Source organism: Danio rerio, chromosome 10, assembly GCF_049306965.1.
Source record: "Danio rerio strain Tuebingen ecotype United States chromosome 10, GRCz12tu, whole genome shotgun sequence".
NCBI lineage: Eukaryota > Metazoa > Chordata > Actinopteri > Cypriniformes > Danionidae > Danio > Danio rerio.
In genome coordinates, this window is record NC_133185.1 from 27,634,961 (window position 1) to 27,649,137 (window position 14,177).

Below are 14,177 nucleotides of genomic sequence, written 5' to 3' on the forward strand. Positions count from 1 at the left end.
GTGAGATGCGACACACTTCACTCGTGCATCCCAGTGAGGCCTGATAACCGCCACAATCACAAAGACTTACAGGAATTAATGAAGGGAAGACGTTTCATACACTTGAGACAGCAGTATATGAGGTCACAACCACAGCTGCACAAAAGAGTCACATCTTTACAGGAAGTTCGAACCACTTCCTTTGCAACGGAAAGGTTCAATAGGGTTGGTTTCTATGGCTACTTGCTTTAACGTGTCATAAAAACGCTGGTTTTGCATCGTGTTTTGTATTATCGGTGGTAAATGTACGCAGTGAGAGTGTGGTTTAAACTCAACAGGTGTGATACCTGGATGGCTTTGTGTTATCTGATACATCGCAAGCTGTTTGACAGTGCATTGTTGATCTGTTGTAAAATTTGATTACAATAGGACAGGATGCTCATGTGAGCTCTGGAACAAAGAACTGCACTTTTATAGCTCAGGGGACTTAATGTAGTTCTCATTTGGCAACGAAAAACAACTGTGGCGTCACATTGCATCTGAGTCAAAGAGTTGTGTTTGAACACACCGCAAAGACTGCAGCCAATGGCCAACTAGCAGGAAGAGAGAGGAAATAACTGTCTGTATGAGCACATGTCAATAGGTTATTTTTGTCATTTAAAAAAAGAAATCGAAACTAGGGCTGCAGATGAACAAACAGTAAACAAAGTAGAGTTTGCTTGGCATTTTAATTATGAATAATGTTGATCATTTAAAAATTTTACAAATGTGATATAGTTACATTGAGTATAGTTACTAGGAACTATACTGTCATTACAGCATAACAATCAAGGGACTTTGCTGCAATACCTTGACTGCAGGCACAATAATATTACCCAGGGCCTACAGTTAAGGCCCTGTTTACACTAATACGCTTTATTTTTAAAATAGCATTTCAGAATGAAAACAATCCATGTTCAGACTGGCGTTTCACCCTGCGTTTTATGAAAAGATCTCCGTCCACACTACACTGCTGATAACGCACATGACGTGATCACACACACACTCTGGCATGCACTGCAGCAAATGCGCATGTCTGAGTTCCAGGCAGTCAGCAGGTGCTTTGAGCACAGCTCCCCAGATGAGAGCAGCGCGCGTCAGACAGTTCATCAAAAATCTTCCGCTGGATTTCATCTCACTATAGTTGTTAAACTTGATATTTAATTAATCTTGTCTCTATCTAATGGTCTTTTGAATCTATTACTTGTTCTCGGGTAACGTGTTTTGGCTGAGCGGAAAGATAAGTTAATATGAGGAGTTCAGATGCAAAACCCCCAAATGCCGTCTAAAATTTCAATCAAAAACAAACATTTTTCTCACCTTCCTTTGTTTATTTTGAGATATTCCAGTTTAAAGCCCAAAAAAAACTTATTCTTTGCCATAAAAGTGATATTACTGAACTTACACACAGGAGCCTGATAAAAATGCTCGTTTTAGAGGAAAATTTCAGATGGCATTTAGAGGTTTTTGCGACAGATCTCTTCATATATTAATTTGTGCAACCACGTACACTGATTGTGCACATTTAACTGATTGCTTGTCTTTATTTCCTGTATTGTTTAAACATTGTATGTTGTACTTTTATAATGGCCATTATTCATTAATAAAACTGATATTCAGCAAACGAGAGGGTATGTTTAGTATTTTTCTATGAAAATAAAAGGAGGTAGTTATGTTGCAGGCTCTGTTTTTGCTATAAATATGCACACAGTGAAGATGACGCTCGTATAAATATGTAGCTACATAAGGCCTTAATATTATTAGTGTCTGTTAAGTTAATATCAAAATAAAAATAGACAGTTTCTTATATAATGTTTTAATTTTACTGGTAAGATTGTGAAACAATGTAGCCAGGGTGATGTGAATGACGTTATAAACTAGCCTACTCTGTTCCCTTTGAAGATTTACCCGATGTGTCATCTGGAGTTTGTTTTCCATATCAAACTTGCAAATATCATTGCACCTGCTCCAGCCATGGTACAGCAGCAAAATTCCTTGATTCCATCCAAATAACACTATACAGTAGCCAACATTTGAAGTGGATCAAATTTGCCCTAAAACTGTTTTAAAAACACACATATTTGTCATAAAACAATTTTGAAAACCTTCAAATGTTGACTATTATAGTTCTAAGTCATATCAGCCTAGAAAATATCCAGTTTCCATTGGTCTTAGTAAACAATGTAACTACAGAAGAGTCAAAATTTAAATAGGACTTGTCTGTTTTTTTTTTTGTTTGTTTTTTTAAACGAGATGCTACTGCTCTAATCTAATTTAATGATTTATGCTAAGCTAAGCTAAAAGCTGAATGGGTTCAAACATGGCAAAACTCCACCATTTTCCTCTTATGTGACTTAAAAGAGTAAAATTAGCCTAATTTGAAAGAAAAAAGTGGACATTTTACAAATACTACTATTTGTCATGCAATAATGAAGAAATTGTATAAAAACGACTTGAAAGGCGTTCACTTTTAAGTTTCTATTAAAACTCTATCTAATGTGACTTTTATATGCAAGTCTTTGTGTGTTTTCCAATTAATCTCCTAAAGCTACTGCCTATGAGAATCTCTCACTATAAAAGACGCCTCTGTCTCTGTGTGTGGAAAAACTTGTAAATGCTCACCATTATCTGGCACAACGTCAAAGTTCAAGTGTGTGTGTTTAAAGCGTTTGTGTTAAATGTGCTATTAAGAGCTGCAGATATGAGGTGAAACAGCCTTTAGCAAACACAAAGAGCCTGCAGTTGCTCTGTCCCAGTCTGAACCCAAACACAGTTTTACAGTATGAGAGCAGATCTATTCGCGGACCAGAAAGAGCACATACCCTTTTTAAGCATACATCGCACACTAGTTACAGTATGCTATGATATGAAGGCCAGTTGGAGTGGGTGGGATGGCGTGTGGGGGGCACAGATAAGATGAACAGGAGGCTGTGGATTTAGTAGATGCTTCAGCTTGAACTTGTTCCAGTGTTGCGCGTTTGATCTATTGCTTCAGTCAAATGGAGAGGAAGCGTCAGTCAGGTGCAATAAAGTCTTCAAAGATATGTTAGGCGAGTGGGCGTTATGAAGATCAGAAAGAGATTTATTTCTTTGACAGTTAAAGATGTTGTGTTGTGCATGGTTGCTCCAAACATGCAATTGAGTTAGCATGATGCCATGTTGAATTTTCTCTCAGGAAACCGTCATTTACAAAAGCACATCCTCAACATTTCCTATATATTCTCCCCTCCCTTACTTGCTTTGTCTTTATGTTGCTACAGTAGCTTCCTGTGTGTATGTAGTTAAACAAATATAGCTGTTATTATTGCTCATGCTAAGAGTTTATTTACATCCTTAACACTGAGGTTAACCATTTAAAGCAGTTACTCATCACCCAGTGATCAATCTGCAGATTCAAATTTCTGATTTGCACAAAACCTTTGCGATGGTGTGTAAAAGCTAATGTAAAACATGTTCTGAAATAATGTTGTTTTCATTATTCAGTGTTAGGCAACTAAAGCATTTTCCTGTCTCAATAAGTGTGAAAAATAATGCATTGCAATAGGGTCTCTTATAGGGAACCAGGATCTACATGTAAACACAGCCAGTGCCCAGCAAGCTATTTTTGTTGTTAAAAGATGTCTAATAGATGTCTTGTAGGTGTCTAAAGATAGTCATCTTGGCCTTGGCTAAAGTTTAGCCTTGTTTTAGCCAAGCTGTCTACATTTAGATTTCTATAAGACACCTTTTAAACACAACATTGTTTGCTGGCTATAATCATGTGACTATAATGCATACCAGGTGACCATGCAAAACAAAATATAGGAGTTAATATAAGAAAACAGAGAAAGCGCTATTTTTTAATACACAGCTGAAACATCATGGAGCCATGGTTCAAACCTCTTTGTCATCTTGATGAACAGCCACAAAGCCAAGAAGAACAAAATCTGTCATGTCCTGTTTTTGTTTTACGAGGCTGTCTAAAAGTGCGAGTGGTTTCACTTTCTCTAGGGAGCTCGCGATCGCTCATGTGCGCATTATGTTTGAAAAAACAAACTTTTTAAGCTGATCATAATAACATGCTTATGATTACTGTAGTGTTTGACAACCGTTTCACTTAGACGTGAGAGTGAAGCTTGAAAAAACAAAGGAGAAGCTGAAAAAAACAAAGGAGCAAACGATTCTTTCAGCAGCCTATAACATGAACAAACTGCCTTGTTTAACTATTATCATCACCTTTTGGACTATTATGAACTCAGAAACCTGTTTAGTGGAAACACAAGCCTGATAAAGGTCAACCCATAGTGCATAGTGGACTCCACAGGATATTCTGCAATATTTTTAGTTAGAAGGAACCAAGGACTCAAATGGTGAACCACACAGTGATGACTAACACTAGTCCTAGAAAGCAAAAAGCTCCACAATTTAGCTTCAACCTTAATTTAACAAAACCTGAACAAACTAATTATGTCCTTCAGGCTTGTTTAAAACCAACAAATTTGTGTGTTGGACAGGAATGGAACTAAACTCCATCCAGGAACTGAGTTTGGCACCCTTGGTATTATTGAAATGCAAAATCAGTGCTGGCTTAACATACTATTGTATAATGTTACTATTGATTTTTAGAGTTTTAGAATTTAAAGTTGCTTTACAGTAAAGTTTTTTTTCAAATTGTATTAGGTATCCATAATTGATTCTGTTCAGTTTATTTAAAGCATTGGATAAATAAAGGTGATGGGAATTGACAGAAGCGAGTAATATATGCCATAGATTTACACTGTAGAACAGGCTAAAACCTGGCTTATACTGTGCAATTTTTATTTATTTATTTGAATATTCTTTTATGATTAATGAGGGACTAAGCCGAGAAGAAAATGAATGAATGAATGAATTTTATGATTTGTAGCTTGTCTGAACATGATCCCCTTGGTCTCAGATCTCAGTTGACATAACGATTGATAATAAAACCTGAATAATAGGCTGAGAATGATTGAAGTTGTCTCGCTGATTGCATCATTGGGTTTAGTGCTCCTATTGGCTAGTGTTTTGATGCTCATTATAAGAGAAGTTACACTGCAGTAAAGTGTTTGAAATCTTCTGACACTGACAGAATTTCATTTTCTATTTCTATTCTTGCTATTTTCATTAACCAGCTAATAGCACAGACTTTAGCCTAGGATTATATGAAACTTTTTTTTGTCTCAGAAGGCCAAATTGTGGCCAAAATCGCAGTGTGAGCTGAGCTTAAGTCATTTCTGGTGGTCCTTTTAGTATTCATGAAGAAAGCCCTAGCAACTATTAATTTTCCAAAAATAATTATCACCTATGTCAACCTTTGAAAGAATGGCATTATTTTCACTCATCCTTGTTTTTTTTCCTTCTCTCTTTTTTTCATGCAGAAAAGCTTGAACTGAAAGCGAAGGAAAGTATAGTGATCTCTGTTGAGATCTGCAGTGGAGGGTTTCTCAGACTCATCAGCGTGGTGAGTTTTCACGGGATGCTTTTTTCTTTCCAGAATATGGTGCAGCAAGTGTGAACAGCTACAGTAATTTCTCATGTATGTCTGTGTGTTTGTCTTGCCTCAGGCTGAATGTACCACATAGCAGAGCAGTATTCTGGACGTAACTCGTGGGACTCCTTCCCCTCTTCTGGGCCGAATCGAGCACCATGGGCCCCAGGCAACAACCGGCACTGGGCCCCTCCATCCAGGTCTACCCTTCAAATATATATAAAGACACAATATCAGTTAATTAAATAACTGTTTTATTGTGTATACTTTACTATTTTGTGAAGTTTATTTATAAACTAATTTCGAGAGGATCACGTGCTTATGATTGCTTGAGGCTGGTCCCGCATGATCCAATTTATGTTTCGCCAATCAGATGATTCCTAAGCCACTATAAATACCCTAAGTTCCATATAACATCCATCTTTGTTTTTAAGAATCCCCTACTTCTCCTCCTTTCCTAGAAGGGTGGGACGGTGGCCCAGTGGTTAGCACTGTTGCCTCACAGCAAGAATGTCACTGGTTCTAGTCCTTACCAAGCCAGCCAGTGTTTCTGTGTGGAGTTTACACATTCTTACCATGCTCACGTGGGTTTCCCCCGAGTTCCCTGGTTTCCTCTCACTATTTAAATACATGCAGCTTAAGTTAATTGACTAATCCAAATCGGTACCATAGACATGCTCCTAGTAAGTAGTTACAGCAGGGGAGTTTTCAAGATCTACCTGAGCTCATACACCCCTCTCACCCTGCAAACGTTAGGGAGCCCTGGGCTCGAGGATCTCATGAGCTCAGGGCTCTCTCCCATTACAGCATGCCAAACAAGCTTTATAATCAACCATCAGCTAAGTGTGAACTCTTGAATCATGCTTAATAAGTATCAGTAATTCTTATATTTTTTATGTGCAGCGGAGGGAACTATCAATCCCCATCACAAAACTACATGGCAGGAAGAAGCTACCCAAACAAAGCTTATAACAACAGGTTAATCCTTCTTTCCTGTTCTAATAATACTCAATGCTTGATGAATCTCAATCTGCATACAATACAAGTAGCCACTGTTTTTGTGCAACTCAACTACTGTCATTGTTTCTACCTGTACAATGGGCATTTATTTTCTTTTTTGAGGCACATTTGATCAATTGATTTTAGTCTTTTTATTCATAATTTTGTTCTTGGAATAATGTCAAATAAAATTGGTTAGCTTATACGTTGTACAGTACTATGCAAAAGGCCCCCTTTAGATTTTGGTTTTAGCATAAGTATAAAGACCATACAGTAATTAGTTATCTTTTAGTCTCCACCCGAACAGTGAAATCATGTTTGGAAAGAAAAACAACTGACAAGTCATGAAGTGGCCTCCACAGAGTCCATACCTTAACAAAGACGAGGACAGAGAAAAAAATACATAATTAAAGCCACTTAAATCTACAGTCGAACTTGACAAATCACTGAATGAAGCGTGGCATACTTCAAAACAGCCTCCTAAAAGTAGTCCAAGAGCGTGTTTAGTGTCAAGGGAGGTCACACTAAATACTGACTTTTGCCTAAAGAAGCCATTTTGTTCTTAAAATGTGGTCTTTTATACACAAAATAAACAAAGCTAGCTGTAGCTCAATACTTTTACACAGTGCTGTATGTGTTTAATACAAAAGTTTTAATTCATGTTTACCAAGCACTTTGAACTGACAAACTAAATTTGTATTTATATTTATGTACATGCTATATGCAAATCTGTGGCATTCCTGATTTATATTCCTCTTCATTCATGCACAGACCTCCAGGTTTCAGCAGGGACAGACTCCATGCTCACCCCAGAGACCGAGGCAATGGAAAGGAGCAGAGGGTTCCTAGGAGCTGTGGACCAACCCAGAACCAGCACCACAACCCAGAACGCTCTACCCTAAACTACAGCTCAGGGTATGAAGGACACCTCTCTAGCAGTAACAATCATGGCAACCAGCCACACAGGGTGAGAGACTCTATATGTGTATAGTCACAGTGTTATCAGAGATGAGCAAATAATAAATGAAAGACTCTTCATTTCCTGAGTGACTTGATGTTATTTCCTGTCTTAGTATGGGGGTCCGCACCAGCAGCAGCGTTCCACTGGGCGCCCCCCACAGACCCAGGGAGAGAAGTGGACACATTCAGCTCAATCCAGGTCTTTCCAAGGGCCCTCTCTCAAACGTCCAGTACCTCCTCACAATCTCTCACAACCCCTCCGTGAACCGTCCCCTTCACGAGATGACTGTCCTAGCAAGAGGAGTAGGAGCATCAACTCACACCAGGTCAGTCATGTTCTTTTTTTAATTAATGTGGAAAGACTATTAGTATTTGCAGTTACAAGGGTCTGTTTGTAAAGCTAAATGTCAGTCAGGCATTTGGTCAGAACACTATTAAGGGCCCAGTTGTCTTTAAGCACCCTCTGCTGTTCAGAATGAGAACAATCTGATGTAACATGCAATGCTTAACTCTCGATCAATTCTGCAGAATTTCCACCCTAGAGACAAATATTTCATCAACCGTCCACCTCCATCTCATCCACCTCGTCCCTGGAGCCCAGCATACAAAAGCTCAATGTCCTGGAGCCTGTCTGAGAAGAGGTCCTCCCCCTCCCGCTTTCAGGTTGGCCAGGGCTTTCAGTTGTGTTTTTAGTACAGTCGATTTTCTCTATTTGTCTGAAAGATAGTAGCTGCTCTAGAAATTTTTATTATTTTATAAAAAGATATGTGAATTAAAGGAATGCACCACTTTTTTTGGAAACAAGCTCGTTGTACAACTCCCATAGAGTTCTATAGTTGAGTTCTATAGGAGCACTTTTATTAGCATAGATCATTGAATTGGATTAGACCATTAGCATTTTAGAGTTTAGATTATTTACAAATTTAAACCTTGAGCTTTCTGTAGTTTTATTTTGTACCAAGACCAATGACAAATCTAAACATGGTGTAATAACTGTGGCGTAAAAATCAAGGAACTTTGCTGATGTAGCATGGCTGCATATTGGATTAGAAAATAGAACCTTTTTCCATCAGTCTTAGTACACAATGTAACTAGAGAAGTTTTAAATATTACAATCATTTTTAACATTTTTTGAGCAAGATACTAACGGTTTAATCCAGTGTTTCTCAACCACGTTCCTGGAGGCCAAGTAACACTGCATGTTTTGGATGTCTCCTTTCTCTGTCACACCCATTACAGGTCTTTCAGTCTCTGCTAACGAGCTGATATTCTGAATCAGGTGTACTTGGTTAAGTCAGGGGTGTCCAAACTCGGTCCTGGAGGGCTGGTGTCCTGCAGATTTTAGCTCCAACTTCCCTTAACACACCAGCAAGGATGTTACTGAAAAGAAACAGCTTGATTAGCTAGCTCAAGTGTGTCTGATTGGGGTTGGAACTAAACTTTGCAGGACACTGGCCCTTCAGGGCCAAGTTTAGGCACCCCTGGGTTAATGAGAAATCGAAAATGTGCAGAGTTGGTTGTCCTCCAGAAACGTGGTTGAGAAACACTGGTTTAATCCGATTCAATGATCTATGCTAAGCTAAGCTAAGCTAACAATGTTCCCGCTAGAACTGGAGATTGTCTGAATGGATTAAAAAAATGGTAAAACTATTGAACTTTTGAGAAAATTCACTTATTTCCAAAAAAAAGTGTAGTGTTCCTTTAAGATTGTGAAATTTGCTCTTAATATATGTAATTCTTTGTAACACTCTTGATCCTTTTTCCTAAAAGGAGTCCAGTCATTCAGTCACAAGAGATCACACCTATAGACCATATTCCCACTCATCACCACCCAGCAGTGTCCCAAACCAGGGCCTCCACAACAGGAAACTCACCAAACAAGGGCCCGCCCATCATCCGGTCCATGATCATCCAGACTCCCCTCCCCGCGGGGCAAAAGGGGGCTGGGATTGCCCATCACCAGCAAACCTCACTGTGCCTTACAGTCAGCAGCACCAGCTCCCTCCACCACAGAGGCACACCGGCCCCTCCAGCAGCCCAGCCACCTCAGTACCTCAACCCAGATCCAACACAGCACAGCATGGCTGGAAAACGCAGAACCGCTCTGGAAAACACAGTAACAGCGTGAGTGAATGAAAGAATAAAGCAATTTATTCTTTCTGTGTTACTGTATGTCAGACATTCAACTCACAGACAGTCTATGTGGGCGTTCTTGGCCAGAAATTCTCTAAGACTTAGCAATGGAAAGTCAAAAGACTTGCAAAGTCAGAATATGAACCAATCAAAAAGCAAATTGCATATATTAGGGTGTTCTTTTCGTATTAGTTTAGACTTGTGACATATTTGGTCATTTGTTTCTCTACAGGAGATGGGCCGTACAACCTATGAACTGGACTCCCATCAGTCTGTGGGTGGGGACAGAAAACGATCAAGCGGATCCAAACACATTAGCCGTCAACGAAGTCCTATCCAACCATACAACAGTGCTGAGGGTAGAGTCAGAGATTGTACTGAATGGAGGAACCCAGAGACTGGGTTAAAGAAACATGACCAGAAAGACTCAGACTCTCCTTCTGAGCCTACCACTCAAACCTCAGAAAGAGGTCAGAGGGCACAGAGGTCAGAAATGAAGAAAAGCAGGCACTCTAAACACCAGAATAAATTAAAATCCACCCACAAGAGTGCCCTCAGCAAGCTGGACTCTGAACTCTTGAAACACATTCAGGCCAAGAAGAGGCACAAGGAGCGTTTGAGGAGGAAGCAGAAAAAGGAGGAAGGAGAACTGACAGAAGACACAAAGGAACGGATAGAGAAAAAAATAGAAGAAAGGAAAAAGAAAAAGACGAGGGAAGGAAGAAAAGGCCATGATAAGAAAACCATACATAAAAGTGGGAGAAAGTTAGGGCAGGTTAAAAAAAGAGCAAAAGAGGAAAGAAAACAAGGAGACAGAAAAAGTGAGACATCCATTTCAAAAACAGCATCTCCTAATTTGGGAACTTTGTATCCCAGTGATTCTGATCCTCTCTTGGATGACCTGCTGGCTGATCCACTTCATCTCAGTTACATAGAGGAAGAGAACGAGTTCTCTCAACATACCTCAGGGTTCATCCTACCTTGTAAATCTCCTGTCAACAATAACCATTGTTCTCCATGCCAATCAACCCTTGAAATCAATACTAAAGTCTTGGAGGTTGATGAAAAGTCAGATTCTGAGCCTGACCATGTAGACACTAGCGATGATGACAGTGTAGGAACCCATGATGTTAGTGGATCCAATCCCTCTCTTCTTAATACACATGTCTCTGAAGAAGAACCCATCAGATGCAAGGAGGTTGTCCCAGGGTTGCATACTGCTCCAGACCTCCTACCGGCTCACTGCACCTATAGCGAGGAACTCCTAAGGTTGGACCCACCTACAAGCCCACCTGTTTTAAGCTGGCAGGGTTCTCCTGTTTTAGACTTGGGTGATGATGATGAGGATGTGAAAGAAGAAGATATGATTGGAGTGTTGAGAAGGCCAGTGCTTCAACCTAGTCCCACACACTCATCTCCACTTAGAGAAGCAATTGAAATCAGCACTGGGGTTGATTATTGCCACAGTGACCTGGCCAAGTTGTATGGACTTCCTGAGTCCTCTAAAGCAATGGACACTGAGGAGGAGGATGAAGAAAAGACAGATGGGGAGCAAAAAGATGGTAGTCCTGATGCATCAGGAAGTTCTGAGACCAACAAACCACATTTGCACCAAATGGACACATTCAAATCTCCATCCTCAGCAATGGCCAGCCATAGATATACTTATAGGGGTGGGCCATTTGGTCGGCCACCCCCTAGTGCTTTAGTTGGGGTCAAATACTCCTCATCTCTGTCCTTGGGTCCTGAGATCCACCCACCAGACCAGCAGAGTCCACCTGCCTCATCCCCAACCACAGAGATTCCAGATCAGGTTATACATTCGCTGATCCAGCCCACAGACAAGGACAAAGAAAGTGAAACAGAAGAAGAAATAATGAAAACTGGGGCAAAAGAGGACAAAATAGAAGTAAAAGGAGAGGAAACTAAGGTACAGAAGATGGATGAACAAATGGAGGTAAAATTAGCCGAACCAACTAAAGACCCAGCCAGCACATCACTGGAAGAGAAAGAATCTGTGATGTCTCCAGCCACTGTTCAAGCTAAACTTGTACACAGCTGTGAACTACTGCTCAATCAAAACTCCAGCCCAGTGTCAAAGGTCATGAAAGTCAGTGGATCCAAGTCTGATCAGAGAGAAAATGAAGGAGACAGACAGAAAGATCAGTTGAAGACTCCAAGAAAAGCGATTAGGACCATGAAAGAAGAAGAACCTGAAACTTGTGTTGGTAGAAGCATTAAAGCAAAACATCATAAAAAAGGTGACAGAGGAGAGAATAAAAAGGACATAATGAAAGATAAGGCTGAGACAAATTCTTCTTCTTTGTCTTCTGAAGATGCACAGAAGCAATTGGTGGAAATCAGGACCAAACAAGTTGTCCCAGAAAACCAACAAATTGAAATCAAAGTTGGAAAAACCGAATCTCATAAAATTAAGAGAGAAAAAGAGACAGATGTTAAAAAAGATGCCATAAAAGAAGACGCTATTAAGGCTGATTCATCCGCTACAGGATGTACATCTTGCACAACTAACCTGCAATCCTCTAGTACTATGACTCTCTTCACCAGACCACCAATGCTGGAGCGGGTAAATCTCCGAAATCAACACGAGCTCTCTAAAATTCCCTTAAAAGAACTAAAGATCTGTTTGGTCAAGATTGAGAGCAGAGGTCGGCAGACTTTCAGAGCCTCAGAGATTGAGGAGAAAAGCATTCCACTTGATGCCATCAACATCAGAAACAATGCAGCCGAGGTCATACGAGCTTGCAAGTGAGTGACCTCAACTGATTCTAATTGTTTTATTTATAAGTGGTGTTCACTAAGGCTAAATAGCTAAAAGGTTTAATCATTTGGATTGACATTAAATGGTCCTGAACCATATCTTAAAAGCAGTTGTGGGTTTTTTGCTAGTGGTACATTTGCATTATTGGACCGTCTTGAGAGGCTTAGATGTGAGTCCCCAATATCAGTATTGTCAGTGTTATTCCACCAGCAAAAAACATATGTGCTAATTCAGAGCTAGTGTTTTTGCTGGTTTTGAGCTGGTTCATCTGGCAAGCCTTCTGCTGTTCCACATTCTAAAAGCCACCATAGAGCCATGTCTGATGTCACTGCATATGTCTAATCTTCCCGAAACACAAACGTGGAAGCGTCAATTACAAACATAACATTAACAGTCAATTTCTATTAATGTTAATTTTGTAAACCTACATCAGCCCATTTTGTGCTGTTGCTATTTCAAATATGGTACTTAAAACTTTTCCTGATTCAGAGAATGTGTGCTATGGTGTCAAAGGACAAAGAACCAATTTGGATCTAGGCTCAGGCTCTGAATCAGCACTCAAAATGTGTTGGTGGAAAAGGGCCAACTTCTGTATACCAGCAAATTACCAGCACTACAGCAGATTTAACCAGCAGAAACTAGCTTTTCACCATTTACTTTCCTCCACATTAACACAAACACCATCTCTATTTCTGTGACAGAGGGGCAGACATCAAGAACAAGTTTCGTGAATCATACCTGCTCCCGTCGCTTTCAGTGAAACCTGACCTGTCATGCAGGACCCCAATTCCCAGAGATAAACTGAACCCTCCTACACCAAGCATTTATGTGAGTTCAGGCCCATTCATTCCTACTGTATGCTCTTTTTACAAATGTGGATAAATTAGTATGTTCATCTGAGCAAAACAAGCAATAAGTTGTCTGTTTGATTGTGCCATAGGTGCTGTTCTGACTGTATGTATTTGTATTTTTAGCTGGAGAGTAAAAGGGATGCTTTCTCTCCCGTGCTCCTGCAGTTCTGCACGGACTCTAAAAATGCAGTTACTGTAATCAGAGGACTGGCTGGATCCCTCCGTCTCAGTGAGAAAACACAATCTCACAAACACACAGTTATTTACAGTCTAAGAACAGTTAGAGGAAAGCAGGAAGGACTTTCAGACAGCAACTTATCAGTCACCATCATAGCAAACAGCTGTTTTGGAAACATTTAAGCAAACAGCAGAATTAAATAATGAAGACTACTGACTACAAAAATGGGTCAGTACAATTTCTAAGAGGTTAGAGTTTTTGATTATCTCATACTCACCAAGGGTACATTAATTAATAAAAAATGAAAAGTGTGGCCCTGCATACAAGCTAATCACAATCAGTGTATGGTTTTGTGTACAAAATCATGATTTTACTTGTTGAAACTATTGACCTATTAACCTAGTCTACAGGGGTTGGACAATGTAACTTAAGTAAGTATTTATATAGAGCATTTATCGTGTATGGCCATACACCCAATGAGCTTTTCAATCATGAAGGGGGTCTCTCCACAGCATCACCAGGGTGAAGCATCCACTTGGATGATGTGTCGGCAGCCACAGGACAACGGCGCCAGTGCGTGTGCTCACCACACACCAGCTTTTGGTGGAGTGGGTAGATAGTGATAGAGCCAATTCAGTGGATGTGAATGATTGGGAGGACATAATCAGTAAAGGCCATTAGAGGTAATTTGGCCAGAACCCCGGGGTTACACCCCTACTCTTTATGAGAAGTTCCATGGGATTTTTAATGACCACAGAGAGCCAGGAC

General features: G+C 40.0%; 1 protein-coding gene across 12 annotated transcripts in view; it reads left to right on the forward strand.

Moving 5' to 3' along the window:
- The window catches only part of kdm6bb (lysine (K)-specific demethylase 6B, b), a 139,510-nt gene that overhangs the window by 113,731 nt on the left and 11,602 nt on the right, over positions 1–14,177 (forward strand). For 6 of the 12 annotated variants that reach the window (XM_068223805.2, NM_001030178.2, XM_068223806.2 and 3 more), the window contains 10 exons: positions 5,397–5,479; positions 5,583–5,706; positions 6,410–6,484; positions 7,277–7,472; positions 7,579–7,791; positions 7,994–8,128; positions 9,236–9,589; positions 9,831–12,367; positions 13,082–13,208; positions 13,355–13,460. In XM_068223805.2, the coding sequence (XP_068079906.1) occupies positions 5,588–5,706; positions 6,410–6,484; positions 7,277–7,472; positions 7,579–7,791; positions 7,994–8,128; positions 9,236–9,589; positions 9,831–12,367; positions 13,082–13,208; positions 13,355–13,460 (3,862 nt within the window). In that variant the 5' untranslated portion in view covers positions 5,397–5,479; positions 5,583–5,587. The remainder of the gene's footprint in view (positions 1–5,396; positions 5,480–5,582; positions 5,707–6,409; positions 6,485–7,276; positions 7,473–7,578; positions 7,792–7,993; positions 8,129–9,235; positions 9,590–9,830; positions 12,368–13,081; positions 13,209–13,354; positions 13,461–14,177) is intronic. The other 6 variants (XM_073914083.1, XM_068223807.1, XM_073914082.1 and 3 more) reach the window with 1 other exon arrangement.